Source organism: Ischnura elegans, chromosome 3 (assembly GCF_921293095.1).
Source record: "Ischnura elegans chromosome 3, ioIscEleg1.1, whole genome shotgun sequence".
Taxonomy (NCBI): Eukaryota; Metazoa; Arthropoda; class Insecta; order Odonata; family Coenagrionidae; genus Ischnura; species Ischnura elegans.
In genome coordinates, this window is record NC_060248.1 from 107,692,658 (window position 1) to 107,711,141 (window position 18,484).

At 38.9% G+C, this 18,484-nt stretch overlaps 1 protein-coding gene across 3 annotated transcripts in view; it reads left to right on the forward strand.

The window, feature by feature from the left end:
* Positions 1 to 18,484, forward strand: part of LOC124156330 (protein spire homolog 1) — a 582,796-nt gene that overhangs the window by 328,060 nt on the left and 236,252 nt on the right. For all 3 annotated transcript variants that reach the window (XM_046530818.1, XM_046530820.1, XM_046530821.1), the window contains exons 5-7: positions 2,644 to 2,940; positions 17,565 to 17,729; positions 18,364 to 18,456. In XM_046530818.1, the coding sequence (XP_046386774.1) occupies positions 2,644 to 2,940; positions 17,565 to 17,729; positions 18,364 to 18,456 (555 nt within the window). The remainder of the gene's footprint in view (positions 1 to 2,643; positions 2,941 to 17,564; positions 17,730 to 18,363; positions 18,457 to 18,484) is intronic.

Consider the following 18,484-nt stretch of genomic DNA (forward strand, 5'->3'; position numbering starts at 1 on the left):
ACACCACTAAACTACGAGGGTTGTTCAATAAGTCTTCATAAGTAGAATCTTATAGTAATATTACTCAATGATAGATTAATTCTGTAGCTTATGTGCTATATGTAGCGTACACATTAGTGGAAGTAAGTTTTAATCCTCTAGTGCATATTGGTGACCCCCCGAAAATACCTTTGTAAGCGGCTTGAGGGGTAATAAGTCGATGTACATGTAGAAATGAGTTTGTCCACTTTCTGATATTCCAATGAAGAAGTTATGAAGAATAAGTTTCTAAAATGCCGAAGTGTAAAATGCAACCCTAACGACCATGGATCCAGCGAGTGAGATTGTGTCATCCCCTCGTTGTTGTCAGTTAAAAATCAACAAGGCAGTGACAACCCGGTCTTATGAAAGCGCATAACCACCTCCGCGGAAATCTATGTCTGAGATTTATCCCTGTTCATGGCTACTTTTCGGATTCAAGTTTTATTTTTTCGTGATGTCAAATTGTCTCGTGTGTTTCAGTTAGAAATGACTTTCTCTTTCACATTTTTACATTCATATGTCGTAAGTTTGTTTTTATTAAGCATATCCCACCACATATTTTTGAGACATGGAAGTATTTAAATTATAAAAATGCTTGTTTTATAAATTAATTTATTCCGAGTGAAATTTGAACTGGTATAATTTTATCTATATTTTACTGCGTTAATAAATAAACTCCAGTTATTAGCGTGATTAAGTTGAAGTTAAATCTGTTCATGAATGCCAAATGTTCTCAACTATCAGCTTCATATTTATATGTATTTTTATCACGGTCGATCTAAGTTGCTATCTTCCATTTCCAAGTTTTTCGGTATTTTCCGTAGAATGTACTGTGTACGAAATACCGCAGTGGTCGGGAAATGGATTTTCCTCCGCCGTCCACAATCTCGTGGGTCTTGGCGTGTTTTCCTGAGATTCTTGGGTTCCGTTGACTGGCCGTGATGAATTGCTCCACCCGAGAAACGCTTTTTATCCGATCCGAACATGATAACAAATGAAATGCGTCCTTGAATATTTCTCTGCATTCCTTATGTCCATCGAGTCGCCCGCGGTAGAGGCTTAAACTCGAGCGCATGCCTCGCATTAGCAATAATCTCTCAAAAGGATTTAACCTTTGTTTCCGCCCCCGCGCATCTATAATGCAATTCCACAATGTATTGATTTGTATTTTACTGGCGTGTTTTACCCTTTTATCGGATGATCGTTTGGTCAATTTATATTCACTGTTTCGTGTATTTTTATTCTAGTTTTCCCCATCAAGAGGGCTTTACAGCTGATTTCATGTTTGAATTAACTGCAGCAGTTGATTCAGGCTATCCCTGAAGGTAATAGGAATTGAATGGTGGCAAATCGCCATGAGGAAATAACCTTGTAGCCCAGGAATGTAAGCACATTATCTTCCATTAAACATTTAGAACGTGAAATTGCTGTTGGAGGACGGTACTTTGTGGAATTCCGTGGTGACTATTGAATGAAATACTTTGCACTATTTCCGCACATAAATTTTATTTGCTGAGACAACATGTTCCCTTGTACTACAGCATCATCAGGACATACTTACAAGTTATCCGAGACAGAATATAAAGTCACTTAGGTGGGGTCATCCATAGCCTGGGTGGTGTAAACTCACCCTTGCGTAATACCAACCCGTGACAGCCAAATAGGTTTGCCGGTGAGGACGTCACCAAACACCGCATAGGACTCATTCCATAACTCCGTGCCGTTTGCCGAATCCAAGGGGACTACGTAAAAGGAAACTCCAGTCCGTCCCGATGAAAGTTGATTTTGGCTGCCGCTTGGAATACATTTTAATCGGTTTTTAGATATGTACGCAGCGCGGTCCGAAAAGCGAACCACTTATTCCCAACATTTACGATATAATATCTAAAATCGCGAGGAATAGCATTGAAAAGATATTAGTTTCATGGATCGCATCATCGCGAATATACATCTCCGTTAATAGCCCAGATTATAGGTTATTTATCCGGGGAATTCGGGTCCTGCCCATGACATTTAGATCGCTCTGCTGAATGGCGACGTGAGTGGCGAATTTTGTAAACCCATTAAAATGCTTGGTGTGTGATAACAAATTTTGAGACCGACTGAAGAATCCTCCATTGAAAAATTCGTCGTGGAATCCATATTTATCGGAATCCATCGAACCCATCGTCAAAGCATCGGTCTATCGCACTTACTTACTTGTTGTGCCTTCTTCTTCTATGTTGCGTGTTATTATTTTCCCCTCCTCTATTTCTATTCAGCCTCCTTCTTAATTAAGTTCTCAGTATCCTCTTAACCCAGCTTGATTCAGTCTCCTCAACTCATTAGAGTTTTCATCTTAGAGTTGTGAGGTTATCAAAACTCCCTACATAAATGTGTATATGTATGTGTGTGTTCATTACTGTCTAAGTTAAAACTTATATTTTTGTGTTATTAGTATTGAATATTTTACATTTTTTTTATAAATATCTGCTACTTGTTAGCCTAACAATAATCTCCATAATGCCTTATTTTTGTCAAAATGCCTTTTTATTAAGAGTTGAACATTTCCTATATTTTCTATTTTTTGCTCTCATAGGTTTTACATAGAGCAAAATAAAATATTCTATTCTATTCTATTAGGCGTGCACGGCTCACGTCCCGGCGCCGTCGCAGGCGGAGGCCCACTACCGCGCCGTGTGCCGCGCCCTCGTCGCCGAGGCCCTCGAGTTGGCCTCCTTCCTCGAGACCATCTCGAAGGGCACCAAGGCCCTCCGCTCCTCCTCCGTCTCTTCCTACGCCAACGCCAACGGGGACACCCGCGACTCGCTGAGCGCCGGCGGCGGCGCCTCTCTGGGCGGAAGGCACTCGGGCGCCGCCTCCTCATCCTCGGGGGCTTCCTCGCCGGACCATCTCGACAGCCTTTGCTTCTCCGACTGGGTAAGTCTGCCTATTGCTATCGTCACCACGTTAACATTATTTGTTTCAGACATTTCGGAAGATATTTTTTTCTGCACCCTTTTTCTTTTGTGTATAATTTTTATTTATTATTTTGTTTATTTAGTTATTTTTGTTTTTTAATTTTAATTTTTAAGTTTTATAAATTTTGAGCGCTGGGAATACATGCAGGAGGCTCCATTTCATCCCACAGGAGGTTGATTTACGTTGCCATATCGGTCGCTTTTTAATTGGTTTTCAAAAATGTCCCCATCGCTACTATGAGTGCAGAAGGATTGCAAGACTCTTATCTTAATTTGATTACAGATATACTGGCGTTAATTTACTAGGCTATGTTTTAACTTTGTTTAAATGAAAGAACAACAAAAATAATTGTGAAATTAGATGTAATATCTTTCGGAAGATCCTTCTTAAGATATCCATTAACCATAGTGTTGTGTGTGTAATACCTAGTATATTACCACTTCTTAAATGCATATTTTAATTGTAAAAATGAGAAATTTAAAAGCCATAGAACCTTCTATTGAGCCACGTATAGCTCAAAGGGACTCAAAATGCTAAGGTAATGATGACCTATGAATCGTTGCCATATTGCTAATTTACTGCGTGACCACGCATAATTTTCCGATAGGTACAATTAATTATTTTATGAAGTTGAAAAAAAGGAAGAATCATGTATATATCATATGAACGTAGTTCACGAATGAATGTTCTAATCGTGTACGTTCTAGTCCGTCGCTTTTTTTCCGACCAATGATTCGAATCGCGGTTATTATGTCAGGAGCAAGTTCACTCATTCAAGACCCAACTCAACAGACCTCCCATATGCCGTGAAGAATCTAAAAATACCCTCTTAATACACCTCAATACGCCACTCAATCATCTTGCATGCCTGACCGACCGATTTATTTATTTAATTTTTTTCCCTCCGTGAACAGACTGTTTAAAGTCTCCTCGCTGAATGAATTGTTCGGAATCGGTTTCCTCTTGCTTGCTTTGAGGAAATAAAGGAGAAATTGCGTGAAACGATGAGAGTCGCCTCTTCGCAATGCTTGGCAGCTCACCTATGCGGAGAGGGTGAGGATGTGGAGGAGTGAGATGGGTCGTGCTCATTGATGCGGGGAAGGAGGGGAGAAATAGGGAGCTCAGGGCTATTCTTCTTATCTGCGGCGGACACCTGTCCTGTCGTCGCTTGAGACGGCGAGGTGCGTGACGCGAATCCATTCCCAACAATAATTCTTAACGTGCGGCCTTCTCCTCCTCTCACTTTCTTTCGAGTCAACCTCACGTGTATCGTCCTCCTATGCTCTCGGTCAGCAGCGCAGGTCTTGTAGGCGAGGCCCTGCCTCGGCTGGTGGAAGTTTTAAGGTCTTTTTACACTGGGTTCGTAATTTCGCAGATTATTATTGCATAATATTCTACCGATTAAGGAAGGTTTCCATGGAGTACTAAATAAGCGTTCTGGGAGCCTCCCTTGCCTTCATGTACTTCCGTCTTAAATTCATAGGAAGGCCTATTCCCGGTCATTGTATCTAAAAACCGTATTTTCTTCCTTGCTCTCCCTCGTTCACCCAACATTCTACCCTCTTTCACTTTTTTAGCATTCCCCTCCCGCTAAGCACTCCCTCCATCCATACCTTCTGTCTCCTCCGTATCTCACTTAAAAGCTGCCTCTCCTCACCCACCATATCCAGCACTTCGTCGTTAGTCCTCCTCTCCGTCCATTTCACCTTCTCCATTCTTATCCACACCCACATCTCGAACGCCTCCAGACTTATTTCGCCCTCCTCCTTAAGTGTCCACGTTTCCGCACCGTAAAGAGCTTCATTTCAGATCAAATTATTTACTTACCTTTTCTTTAAACTCTTACATAACGATGTTATCATAAGCTCCTTCTTGTCGATGAAATTGAGAAGGTTAGATCTGCTCTAATTTCTCATTTTGGCGTGAAATGCATGAACGAAATCAGAACAGGGGCTATTTTTCCATCTCACGACCATGCATTCTTGCATGCGTTCTAGCGATTCACCGCTTTACACGACGCAATTTAAGACTGCTTCTCGGTACACACGTCAGATTTTTAATTTGCTTGATCTAAACGGCTTTTATAAATTTTGAGTTAGGATGCTGCATGGAGGAGGCTCCATTCTATTCCGCAGAAGGTTGATTTCTATTGCCACTATGGTCGCTTTTTAATCACAGTTTTCAAAAAGTTCCTCTGCGTTGCTATGAGGGTAGAGTGGTCTACTATTTATTTCCATTATTTTGAATTGTAGCACTTGCAATTGCGAGGTTCAGTATTTAAAAGCTATGATTTTTATAGATCGCATCATCAAGAATATAATGTTGGTACCTAATGTTGGTTGAAACGGTGAGGGACGTGACGCGAGTCAATTCCCAATAATAATTCTTAACATACGGTCATGTAGAAGTTTTAGAAATGTTAAGCCCATGGGCTGTATGGAAGAGGCCCCATGCTATTAAAAGTTTCTGTTGCCACTTTTGTCGCTTTTTAAGCTTTTTTCGGTGTTATTGAGTCTGTCTCAGTCTGCGGATCGCGGCGAAAGTGAAAGAAGATAAAAAAGGAATTGGCAGATTTCATCTCATTTATATTCAGCACCTATTCGCGTAATCTTCGACGTTCATGGTTAACTTCTTAACATTTTATTCAGAGACACTCGCGAATAATAAACACATTATCAACCTTCGGGGTGGGAAGGGTTACAGAAAATCCCACTTTTATTCCATTGTTGAGCTGCATGCGAGCGACGCAGCTCGTGCAACAATACAAATATCGAAATGTTTGAAAAGGACATTGTATTATACGAGACGATGATTAAATGTAACGTCTCCAAAGTAACTTCTTTCGCTTCATATTTTTTATTTTTCAAGTCGTATAGCGAAAATATTGGCTTATTTTACTAAAAATATTTTTATCTCCGTCAATAATTAAACTAAGACGAAGACGAGCTTCCTGGTGATGCATATTATGTCTTCGTGCAATTATTGTTTGCTGAGTTATATGCTTTCACACTTGGGATGGTTCAATTTTGAAACGGTCTGCTGCTGGTGTGGAGTGGGGAGGAAGTGGAATGGAAACCATGTGGCTTCCGGGGAAACAGTCTACCAGTTAATGTCTTCGCAAATTCTTGCGTCCTCGAGATCCTAAGATAAAGGGAGTCGGAATACTTGGAGGGATAAGAGAAAAGAGAAGAGGGGAAAGTGAGCACATGGCTGGAGGAGTGGTGAACGTACTGTCATCGTAGTGGTGAAATAGAATTTTGAGCCGATTAATATTACTTATGGTGACAGCTTTCAAGGCTGTTTGTTTAATATGAGATCTCAGCATGAATTAACTTTAAGGAATATCTTTAATTGAGATTATACGAACGGATACTGGGTCTTCAATTGCCATTAAAGTATTTTGAACAGGTAAAACTGAAATATTAGCTCGCAAAAATACAAGTTTTTTGCTCCATTCATCATCAAAAGAAATAAAATATTGGCTTTAAAAAATTAAGCAATATTTCTAGGCTCTTCTGCACGAATATACCCAAACTCTGCCGAGGCTAGGTGTGGCGTCGTATGTGCCTAAACTGCCGTCTGAGTCGGGAAATACACTGAACTCAAGCTATAAAAATTGTTTTGGTGGTGTTTTAGTTACTCATAGTCACTTTTTCATGTGTTTTTTTCTTGGGTGATTTTTCCTATTGTTTTTTTGCCACGAGTATATTAAAAATGCGACGTCTGTATGATGAAATACAAGCTTTTTACCTCGTATACGTCAGTTATCAGAAAAGTGGATTGTTATACGTACCGCTCGTTCGGATAATATTTCTAAAATTGTTGTCATGACCCAAATGGAATTTGTTATGGTAAATGATTGATCGGCGGAAATTCGTAACGTGTAGAGCGTGTATGGTTACAGGCTCTCGGGAAGGGAGGGACTAGGTCTCCGATATACCTCATTTCGGGGAATAAATAGAGTCATCAGAATTCATTTAAATTATATAACAAATTAAACGATTGACCACGCATATTGTAAATATTTTCCAGACGTTGCTAGTAGCAGTCGAAGAAAAAACAATGCCACCAGTCTTATTAAAATCATATACTGCCCTATGTCGTAAATTTTCGTTTGGTCTGTGAACAGCGTCATTGACTGTAACCTAAGTCGAATGTAAATACCAAATCCTCGGCCGTCATTTTTACTCTTGGCTTGAAAACCTCGAATGAAATACATGGAACAGTAAAGAAGGATATGAAATAGAATAAGTACGTAGGTGCGAAAAGATTTTCTAATCGAAGAATTGAGTGAAGAGCTGAATCAGACCAATCTTGGGTTTGTTGACCAGTGATGATGATGAATACACTGTTGAGATAAATCGCCGGTGTGTGTGCTAGCGTGTGTAAACATGTATGCTAGCAGGCTCACGGGAAGGGAGGGACAAGGTCTCCGCTATACCTCATTGCGGGGAATAAATAGTCATCAGAATTCATTGAAAGTATATAACAAATTTTATCATTGGCCCCGCATATTGTAAGTATTTCCGGACTGTTTCCCCGCTATATAATTCCTGCTCAAAAATGCCCGTGGATATTATTATGTAATATACCATCGCGTTGGAATTATTTTTGGTTAATGAGACAAGCCGAGGTGTGTGGGTGAAGTAACGCGATATGCAAAATATTTTATGTTGGTACAATTAGGTGCTATGAACCAGTCTTTTGATTCTCGTCAGAAACTTGCTTGACTCATTGATAGGTGTGCCATTAATTGGCTTCAATCAGGCTTTATATTACCTGGACACTTCTATATTAAGTGTCGGCTAATTAAAATTGAGTCACAAGCGTCCGGAACCGTGAAAGGGAGAGCGATTTCCGTCAGTAAATATAAGTAGAGAGAGAGAGAGAGAACCCATCTGAATGGAAGGATCATCCGGCCGTGAGCACAGGTGGATTGACCCTCAAGGGACCTTCTTGGTCCCTCTGGGCGATTGGTTAGGTACTTCCTTTCCGTCTCACAACCTCCTCCTCTTTGAGTTATGGCTGCCCGCGACTCAATGTCGAGAATTCAAATGAGGAAGCGTAAAAATTTTTATATAGCTCCTGTTTCCATTGTGCGAATCTTCTTTTTAGTGTGTTTTTGTGATACGTGCGCATACCATCCACTCCCGGGCGTTGACTCTGGGGTCAATGGTTTTTTTGGAAATTTCGAGCGATTTATTGTTTTTTTAAGATAGACTTTTTATGTTTATCATGCGTATCTCACCTCTGCGTATCAGAATGGAGTATTGTTTTGTAAAATTGTGATATTTTTCGAGTAGAGAAATTTTTTTTATCAAGTAATTCCTGAATAAAATTAATTTCTTTTTCCTAATTTTTATATTATATATCCCATCGCGTAGGAATTATTTTTAGTTCAAATCTGGGATTGTGGGAAGTACGTATATTTGCTTTAAATTATATTTTTGTTTGAATGAGTGTTGCATCATTTGTACTATTTTCGCACACTAGTCTTTTTCTTTTTAATATCGAAAATAATAATTTTTGGAATTTTTTTTACAAATCTTCAATTTCTATTTATCCCAGAAATAAAGTTTTGCTAGAAAGGGTTAACCGTTCTCTTGTCTTGTAATTTCAATTTCATTCCGCCTGCGATTAGGATCTCGTCGTACATTATTTCAGTTTTCATAGCTGAATTTGTTACTCCCCCTACCTTTTTAATGGTCAAGGGGGTTGGATATTTTCTGCAAATTGATTTAAAAAATCATTTCGACTGTCAGGTCATTCTCGGGTACGATATATTAATATGAATATTGTACTGAAGAATTACCTGACGGTCGAAACGCGTCGTGTTTTGTTAAATAAATTTGTGAAAAATTGCCATCTCTCTTATTCATTAATAAGGATGTCATTCCACTGTATCTCGCCCGCTTCAGCAACTTTCACCCCACCTTTCATGATGGTTCTCCTATCTTTCTGCGCGGCTGCTCGCGATGGGACAGAGCATTGTTGTTTTGGGATTGTTTCCTGATGTGTGTATTCCTGCGGACAGCCTTCCTCTTGCCCGCGAAATGTCTCCGCCATCCAGTCTTCCAAGCTTTTTTCGTCATTCTGCCACCCGTTCCTTTAAATCTCGCCGTCTTCCTCCCATTGGTGGCTGATGGATCGGAAATCTTTCCCTCATCCCTCAATTTCTCATCCTCCCATACTTCCTTTCCCCCCTCATCTTCCACGTGGAGCTCGTTCTAGTGTTTGAAAAGCGATTTTTCGACCTTCCGAAAAGGTTTATGTTCGTTGATTCTCCCGACGTCATTCATCCGCCTCGGGATCTCAGTGCTCAGCGAGTGAAACGTTACCTCTTTGTAACATATATAAGTGTTGATTCAGTGTCTTGAAGAATTTTAAATGCAACTTTTGTCAACGTTTCGATTGATTTCACGTGCCAGGGTTTCGAAAGGGGAATGTGTTATCATATTATCTTCATAATAAGTGGAAAATAATTTCTGAAATCCGTGTAGACATAATGCAATTTTTACTGAATCGATCAAGAGTGGAACAACAAATAAAACCAAAGTCCCAATAAAATTGAACCAACCATTACTATTTCATGTAAAACTTCTCTATGACACTTTTTATTTTTCCAGCACAATCTGAACTAAAACCCTTACCACCCAGCTAAAATTCATTAGATTGGTATTACAGTTCTATTTGTGTGCATACAAAGGGGGTTCTGTATGTCCGGGATAGGTTGAATCCTACACCGTTTCACCGAAAAAGCTTGTGAAGACACCATTGGGAATGTAGTGGTATGTGATTAACATTTATTTCATATCCGTGTCTCGGTCGTTTAGTTGCAGTTGGGATGTTTTCACGTTAATTTATTTCATCCCAATGATTCATGTTGGAAGATTTTCCCGTCTCAAGTGATCTTTGTGAGTTTTTGTTAATTGTAAAATGTGCCAGCTAGGTGCGTAAAAACGACAGAATCGTACCATTATTCTACTGCTATTTATCTTAGATTTATATTATTTTTTGGAGAAAAAAAGATTTTCATATTTCCATGGGAACGATAACCGTCAGCCAGTATTTTTGTGTTATTATTGATTTGTTTAGTTTATAATGGCATGAATTGGTCGTTTTCAGAAACGTATACCAAGTTTGAAACTCAGTCAATTCGGTCAGTGCAATTTTTTTCCTCGGCATAGTTTGCACTGCTTTATCACATTAATGTGCCGTGGGGTATGAAATGTGTGAAAATTGTGGTTATCCGCTTACGCCAGGAGTTGGTAGAAAGTTGCCATCGATTTGATCAATAAACCGTGGGAAAAATTGCTTTATAGTGTACGTACTCTCAAACCGCCAATTTTATTTATTTATATATCTCTCTCTTTTTGGTAATGCAGTGCCTCAAGAAAACTTTCACCTGCGCACAGGAATTCGTCTGGTTTTTGGGAAAAGGATTTTTTATTTCGCTCTAATGTTGGGACATCTTTTCGTTCTTTGGCAGCTCGTTCTCCTTCCCTGTCTCGTTCGCTCGTTTGTTTTTCACTTTTGTGAGATACCTACGCCTCAAGGACGTGCCATGAGATTCTCTTTCACGGGGCACAAAAAAATCGTGTGACTCCCCGAGGGCGTGTATCTGCGCGCCAGTGTTGGATGTCCCTGAGTGCGAAAGCATGAAACGTATGAGTGGTGGGTACATGCACACATTCCTCTACATTCTATCTTCCTTTGAACTCTTTTTTTTAATTCCTTTTCATTCCGAGCTGCCTCACCCTTTAATTTTTTTTTTCGTTCGTTCGCAGTTGCTCGTTAAATCTCTTCCGCGGGTTTAAAAAAAATGCGTTCTTCTTTTATTTTTATTTCTCCTTTGTTGCTCATAGTGGCTTCGTTGAGAGGCAAATGTGCTTCGTTACCTCGCGAGTGTGAGATTTCTGTGTGATTTTAGGTAAAAATCCCCTTTTCCCTCTATGAAACGTGAAATGGATTTCGTTGCAATCTCAGAGTGAGTGTAAAAAAGGATATGTCAAAGTGGCTTAGCTATTGGCGAAATCTGAGACCAACACGCTAACAATGTGATGGAAAAAATTCAGGTGTCATGGTACTAACTACAAAATGTGTCCGTTATGATACCTGGAATATTTCAGTGAAATCCTTGCGGTGTGAGGTGGCACAGAAGAAAGAAATAGCTCTTTATACCGTTTGTGTTCACTGTACCGAAATTCGGTCACCTTTTGGTTTGACTCAGGTTGAGCTCTACCCTCATCCGAACCTAACCTCGGGTTGAATCACTGAGTGATTGAATGATATCTTAATAATTCACTGTCGCAGAAGGAGCGGAGGGCCGGAAGTCACATAGGTTTGAATTTTTATTATTTTAAGTCTTAGTTTCATGCGAAGAAGCTAAAACTCGCTTTCCTTTATTCTTTCTTTGGAGTTGTACCTATCCCCAACGCTTAAACACATGTACCCATCCTTCTAGTGGGTAGCACACATAAGAAATATTTATGGCAGAGCCATGAAAAAGCCAGAATTTTTTAAGCGTACTGTGGGAAGATTTTCGGATGCTAAAGTGAAAGAGAGATGTTATTTTGCACTCGGTCAGGCAACTCCGAGAATACGCAGCAGTCATTTGGGATTTAGCGCTGAGGGGCTTGATATGTGAACTTAATGAAGTATAAGGAAAGGTGCGCAATTTTTCAAAACTTCTGCGATCGAACAGAAAGCGATTTAGAGCGCTTAAACGAATTAGGCTTGGATTCGTTAGATATTCGGTGGCTATTTGCTAGGATTTGATGGCTTGGGCAATTAAGAAAGAAATATCTGTCAGCGCTACACAGGGAACATCATCTGAGAGCCTCACTTTATTTCTAAGATCGAGATAAACAATAAATTAAGAGCTAAACGGGTTGGTATGGGAATTCTTTTTTATTTCGAGAAATGCTGTACCGAACAAATTCTAGTAGTGGTAGTAGTATTTTTTGTAGGAGTACCTACGTCTACGTCTGAGGTCATTTGTACCTCGCCATATCTTATTTTAAAAAGTTTTTTACATCATGTGAGAACATAAATTCGAGCGAATTAGATATCCTTGATTTTCTCAAAAATAAAGCATATAAGAGAAAAATTTAAACGTATCGAATTGTATATTTATGTAAGACTTTATTTTGAAGGCCAGTTACTTTCAAAAATTTGATTACCCGGCTAAATCGCGCTGAGTCGTCACAGAGAATGTCCTTAATCCTCCCGCAAATTCTAGATGGAGCTCTGTACGAGAATTTCCTTGACTTAATCATTCTCCTTTTGTTAACGGCTGGTGTCCCCCTTAACACCCACTGCCATACGCCTGTGCTGCTCGCGGAATAGTACGTAGATGCACGTGCGGAAGATTTTTACGTCTTCCCAACCTCCTCATTCCACTCTTTTTTTCATCCGTCACCGTTTTCGTCGGTCCTTCAACTTCCTGTATTCTTCCGGAAGGTCGCCTTCCGTAATTGCCTGCTCGAATTCGTTCTCCTCCCCCCCCCCCCCTTCGATTCCTCCCGACCGCAAACCCCCTTGCCGTTCGTCGCCGAAAACAACCACGCTTTGATGCGTCCGAGAAGTCAGAAGGAGGCAGCTTGGGGATGGGTGTGGAGAAGTGAGGCATGTGGATGGATTGGATGTGGGAAGGGTCGTGTCGAAGTAGAGTGCTGTGGCAGTAGCTTCAAATCGATGCCTTGCTAATGCTATCAAAGCAGAAGGTAATAATAACAAACATTCGTTATCGTGGACCCCTTGGTCCTTTAGACAGTGATAAATGAACAAAAAAAATACGATAATACATTTACATCAACAACAAATAAATAAAACAATCAAAAAAATACAGCTAAAAAATCATGAAAAATGTGTTCGCACAGAGTGAATAGATGATACATAAATACATAGTGTGATTGAGAAAACAACAATGCAAAAATTCCAACAATCGATTGCTCTTTTCATTTTAGCATGTTGGAATTCATTACTTTGAAAGAAATTCTTATAAAATTGCCTAGGATTTACTTGTTTTAAAATTCCGGCAGTGAATTCCATTGGCGGGAGTAAAATACATGAACGATTTAAGGTACATTTCTGTGTGATGGTGTGGGAATACATCCGGTAGAACGTTGTTTTACATTTCTTTTAAATACAAATTTGTTGAATAAATAAGGCGGACATCCAGACGTAAGAATTTTATATGCTGTTATTTAGGTAACATTTAACACCCGACTTTACTTTTTCAAACTAAATTTTTCGTATTATTTATGCAAAACAAGGGTATATTTTGGTGATCAAGTTCTTCCATCCATTGATAAATGCAATTAAATTTTCTATGCACTCCTAATTTGTTTTGTGTTCATACAAATTCCCGTATAATTGACTGGTGACTAGAGCCTTGGAATCGTTAATTGTCCAAGGTCGACTGATGCGAATTATCGTGTTGTTAGGTGGTGAAATCATTTGTTGGAGTAGTCCTTGACCCGATCCGCAAGTGTAGGCATGACCCTTTGTCGATGGCTCTACGGGTGGAGAATTTCCACGCCCAGTAATCTCTAGGCATGTATTTCTTAGGATGCCCGCCTGGAAGGCTATTGCTACGGCAACCTCCTCTGTAAATCCGTTGTGTTAATTACCCCTTGCCTCCGTACACCACTTGCAGAGGCTTTCGCACCACTAATCAGGTCACCCAAACACCCTTACGTTTTAATAGGCTTGTTGGTACCGTGTCTTACTATCCCTATTCCGACGAACGTTCATGGCTTTGTTTGGCAAGGGGAGAATTATTTTATTGGGAGCCTTGGAAAATGAGGGATGAAATGCTGAAAGTGAGCAAAGAAATTCATATTACATATCATAAAAATTTTAGTTGAATGATTTATTCTCCTCGCCAGTGATTTGTTGTGATTTTAACCTATAACTTGCCTAAATATGTAGTGCAACTTTCGTGCCTTGGCTGGTGGAGGTAGATGAACTCTGTAGAGTGATTTATGTCATCCAAACGAAACGCGTTCTATACAGTAATTATAACCGTATGTTAAATAGATTTCTTACTTTTAATGTCATTCATTTATAGCACTGTAAGCAAAGGTAGATTCAATTCTTAGCTTCAATCATATTCCATGTTCATATCTTTCTTTCCGACTGTAAGAAGGGCATTTTTTTTAAATATCTCTTTAGTGATATTTTCCTGCTGTTTTGGTTGCTTCATTTACTGGAAACATCCCACGATTACATAATAACTGACTAGTTGAAATTTGGTGTACCGTTTTTTTGGATATCACTTTTTCATGAATCATGATTCAATGAAGATGAAAATTTGATTGAATCTGCGTTGTAAGTCATGTATTCTTCCATTTTAAATCTTTTTAGTTTACCGGGGGGAAACATTTTTAGGCGATGCTTATTGAATCATTGCAGCTCTCTTTAATGTAGCTAATTTTTTCCTATTTCAAAGCGTATACATATGTTTCCGTGGCGCACCTGTATTTCAGTAGTGTTGTGGGGACTATCTCAGTCTGCGGATCGCGGCGAAAGTGAAATGAGACAAAAAAAGAGGATGTGACAGATTTCTCGACCAGATTTCATCTCATTTATATTCAGCACCGATTCGCGTAATCGTCGACGTTCATGGTTAACTTCTTAATCTTTTATTCAGAGACATGCGCGAATATTAAACACCTTATCAACCTTCAGGGTGGGAAGGATTAGAGAAAATCCAACTTTTTCTTCTTTTACTGACCTGCTTGCGAGCGACTTAACTGGAATGTGTGGAGATTTTAAAAAGGCAAGCGATATCTTGTGGAAATGTGAGATGTTCATCAAAGCTCAAAACGTCTTTTGAAAATTTTATGTAATAACATGGCGGGAAGCATAACCACGGCTACAATAATATTGTATGTTCCACAATTTTTTTATTATTTTTCCGCCCAAGGTTTCGACACTATACGCTATGTCAGTCTGAAATGTCTGTACATAGTCTATAGTCTCGAACACAAGTGTGATAACATGGTGTGTATAGAGTATAAACCGGGGTCAGTTGTGGAGCACACACTTTTATCTGTGATTCCGTTTCATGCTACACAGTTCCACCAAATATCCATCCATAAGTTGGTCAATATTATGGCCTACCAATCATATCTCACCTACTCATCACCTACTCACAAGGCCTGGTTACACGATACATTAACACGTACGGGTTAATGTCTAAATGTATGAACGCGAGAATGAACGCCAAAACGCACCGTGTAACCACCCAACTTGTGCGAATGCATGAACGGAAAATAGAACCTGTTCTAATTTGGTTCATGCATTCGTACATGTTCCGTTCCGGTCCACCAAAACCATTCACGCAAACGTACATTAACTTGTACGTGTTAATGTACCGTGTAACCAGGCCTACAAATCATAATCCTCTAGGCTCAATTCCAATAACCCTAATCAGCACCCACGCTATATTCTGCGAGGAATTAAAAGCTTATTTTTTTATTTAAGTGCATTTTTTGCTGTTTTTTTGGAAAATGTCTTGTTTCATTAAATCTTTTTTTATTTTACTTTTCTGATCCTTATGAAATCGAGATTTTCGATCGATATATTTTTTTTCGATTTCCGTGCGTGTCTCCATCCTCTGCCACGTCGTTCTATCTCCGTGGTTACTCCATGCCGTCTTCTCTTTCGTCCGCTCTCCCCCGCACAACCTCTTCCAATTGGAGGTCGGTCGTTGGTCTTATAAGTTTCGTCGTCCGTTCTCGACGCTCCGCCGACTTGGGAGGCCTCCGCTCCTCTTTCACTCTGTCCACCCTTCCCCACCGTCTCCTTCACGGTCAACCCACCCCCCCCCCCCTCTCTCCCTCCCTTGACTAGTTTTTCTTCAATTACGCAACGCGCCCTTAATCTCTGCGAAGCGTGCAATTGGGCAAGGTTGGCGTGTCCAACTCGTCTATTCTCGGTCGAATCTGCTGCTGCTTCTTCCTCCGCCTCTTAAAGTGAGCTTGCGCATTGTAAGAGGAAGTTTGTGTTTGCTCATGCTTCGATTCATTCCGGCTCCTTCATTTTTATCTTTTGAAACGCTTAGATTTTTATCGAGTTTTTTTTCCCGACAGTTATCTAGTTATCTTTTACAAATATTCTTCTATATTTGCGATTCTAATGTATGTCCTTCTCAAACACAATGAGTAAAATTTCAGCAGATGTAAAATAAAATAATAAAACTTTGTTTGGTCCACCAAGCCTGAAGCTATCAATTATGTATGAAAAACATTTTTTATTTGCTTTAGAAAAGCCATCCAGATCAAAGAGCCAGGTTTTTTTGCTAGGTAGAATTTTTCCGCCCTTGATGAACATGTCTTTGGTATTTTTTTTTAGTTTGTATAATTCGTAGGTTGAAGGCAGTTTGAAAAATTTCAATTGCATAATTTACGGATTTCGCAGCTAAAAATACTGTCTGAGAAAAGTTATGGGGAAGCTCACGCTGTAAAAATCAAATTACATATCTCTCCTTCATACCTAAGCAACTTGAAGATGAGTGGGAATAAAAATGGACTTTTAATCAAATTACTGCCCCACTAATTTTTTATCGGCATTGTATTTGATTTTTAAAATGAAATACAACTCTAATTAATAGCTAATAGTGAATGAACAAAGAAAATATCGGGGTAGTATGTTTCTTTTCCCTGGAACACTTACAATTTATTGTGATTTCTAATTATTAGCCATCCCATTTCTTCTGCTTTACTTATTGTTGTTTGTGTAATGTCATACATTTCCTAACTTTATCTCATAAATGATCTCAATTACCCATATTTAATTTATTATTGTATATATCCTCTGTTCTGATTCCGAATCAGTTTTTGGATGTTTCAGGCGGGACCAGAGTTCTTCTGACTCTTTTTCCTACATTTTTCTAAGAACATTAAACTACATTGCTCGATTTATGTTTCTAATGATATCTTACTTATAAAAAGAGTGGTTTTATAAACACTGAATCGGTATGAAAAATATAGTGTATCCTTTAATGTACTCGGAAATTTTGATCGATTCAATGATTTATTCTAAATATTTTCTAGTTGATTACATTACCTTTCAGGCGATAATTATTTAATAGCTTGTTATTTTTATTTTTATTACTTTTTTACTCATGATTCATTACAATTTTCAGTTCGACATCGTTTAAGTAAACTTCATCCTTGAGGTTTTTCGAGGTTTATTACTTTTTAATGGTTTTTGGTGGTCTTGCTTAAATGCCCATGATGAATTAAAGTACCATTTCCTTCGTCATACTATTACTAATTTTTACTTACACTATGAAAAATGAAAGAATAAACTTTTTTCGGTTAGTAAACTTTTTTCGGTTCTTCAATATACATGTAAGAGAACCTTTCAAATATATTAGTAAACCTAGCAAAGATTACTCTTTCATTTTCCAAGATGTAATCTTTCTCAAAGTTAAGCCTAAATCATCAGTTATGTTTTGACTTGCATTTCTGGTAAGAGGACCTATTATAATTTCGCCCCTTTGTACGGCTGTTCCTTAATCGAAAATCGTCATTTCATGCGCTTTCCTTTATCACCTCTCCTTTACGCAGGCGAGGCTGTGGATGCAGGTGATGCAGCAGCTTCGTCATGGGGTGCAGTTGAAGAAGGTTGCCGCTGCCGGCGAAACGGGAAGCAGTATCGTGGCCGAATACGAACTCACCCCTTACGAAATACTCATGGACGACATCCGATCCCGACGATACAAACTCAACAAGGTTCGTGAGAGCATTGATGTGCTTATCATTGTGTACCATTTTCATCAGAATTCCTGTCTTCCTTGTTTGTTCACTGCCATAGCATTAAATATTATGGCAACTTTTGATATCCAATTATATGCATTAAAATTGCGTGGTAATTCGTTCTTTTAACTCGGCTCTGTACGTACTAGTCTGGAATATCATTCGATATTGTATTGCAAGGTCCTATTACAGGTCTTTAGGGCTAGAGCTGGATGTGTAATTCATATTTTTAAGCGAATATTCAATGAAATGTTAAAACAAAATCTTTTCTCATCTGAATGATCTCTTGATAGTATTTATATTTATAGACTAGAAGTGTATTATTTTATGATGGCTCTATCTTGCGTTGTACCACACTTTATCAAATATTTATCTTGATGCTTGAAATCATTCAGTGCCTTCCATGAGGCGAGAAATTGAGTTATATTTAGTTGCTATGAAACATACATCTATTTTCACTAGTCAAATGATCATTCCTTGTTGAAATATGAGTTTCATATTTGTGTGAAAAAGTCTTCTATTTTGAACTGTCGATTATTCCTTGTTGAGATTTCTTTAAAATTTTTGTGGTGTCAATTGAGCATAAAATAATATTGTGTTCTCATAACAGGTGATGGTTGACGGAGACATTCCTCACCGCGTGAAGAAGGATGCACACGCCATTATCTTGGACTTCATCCGTTCCAGACCACCCCTGAAAAAGGTAATGTCAAATTATTATCTTTGAATTA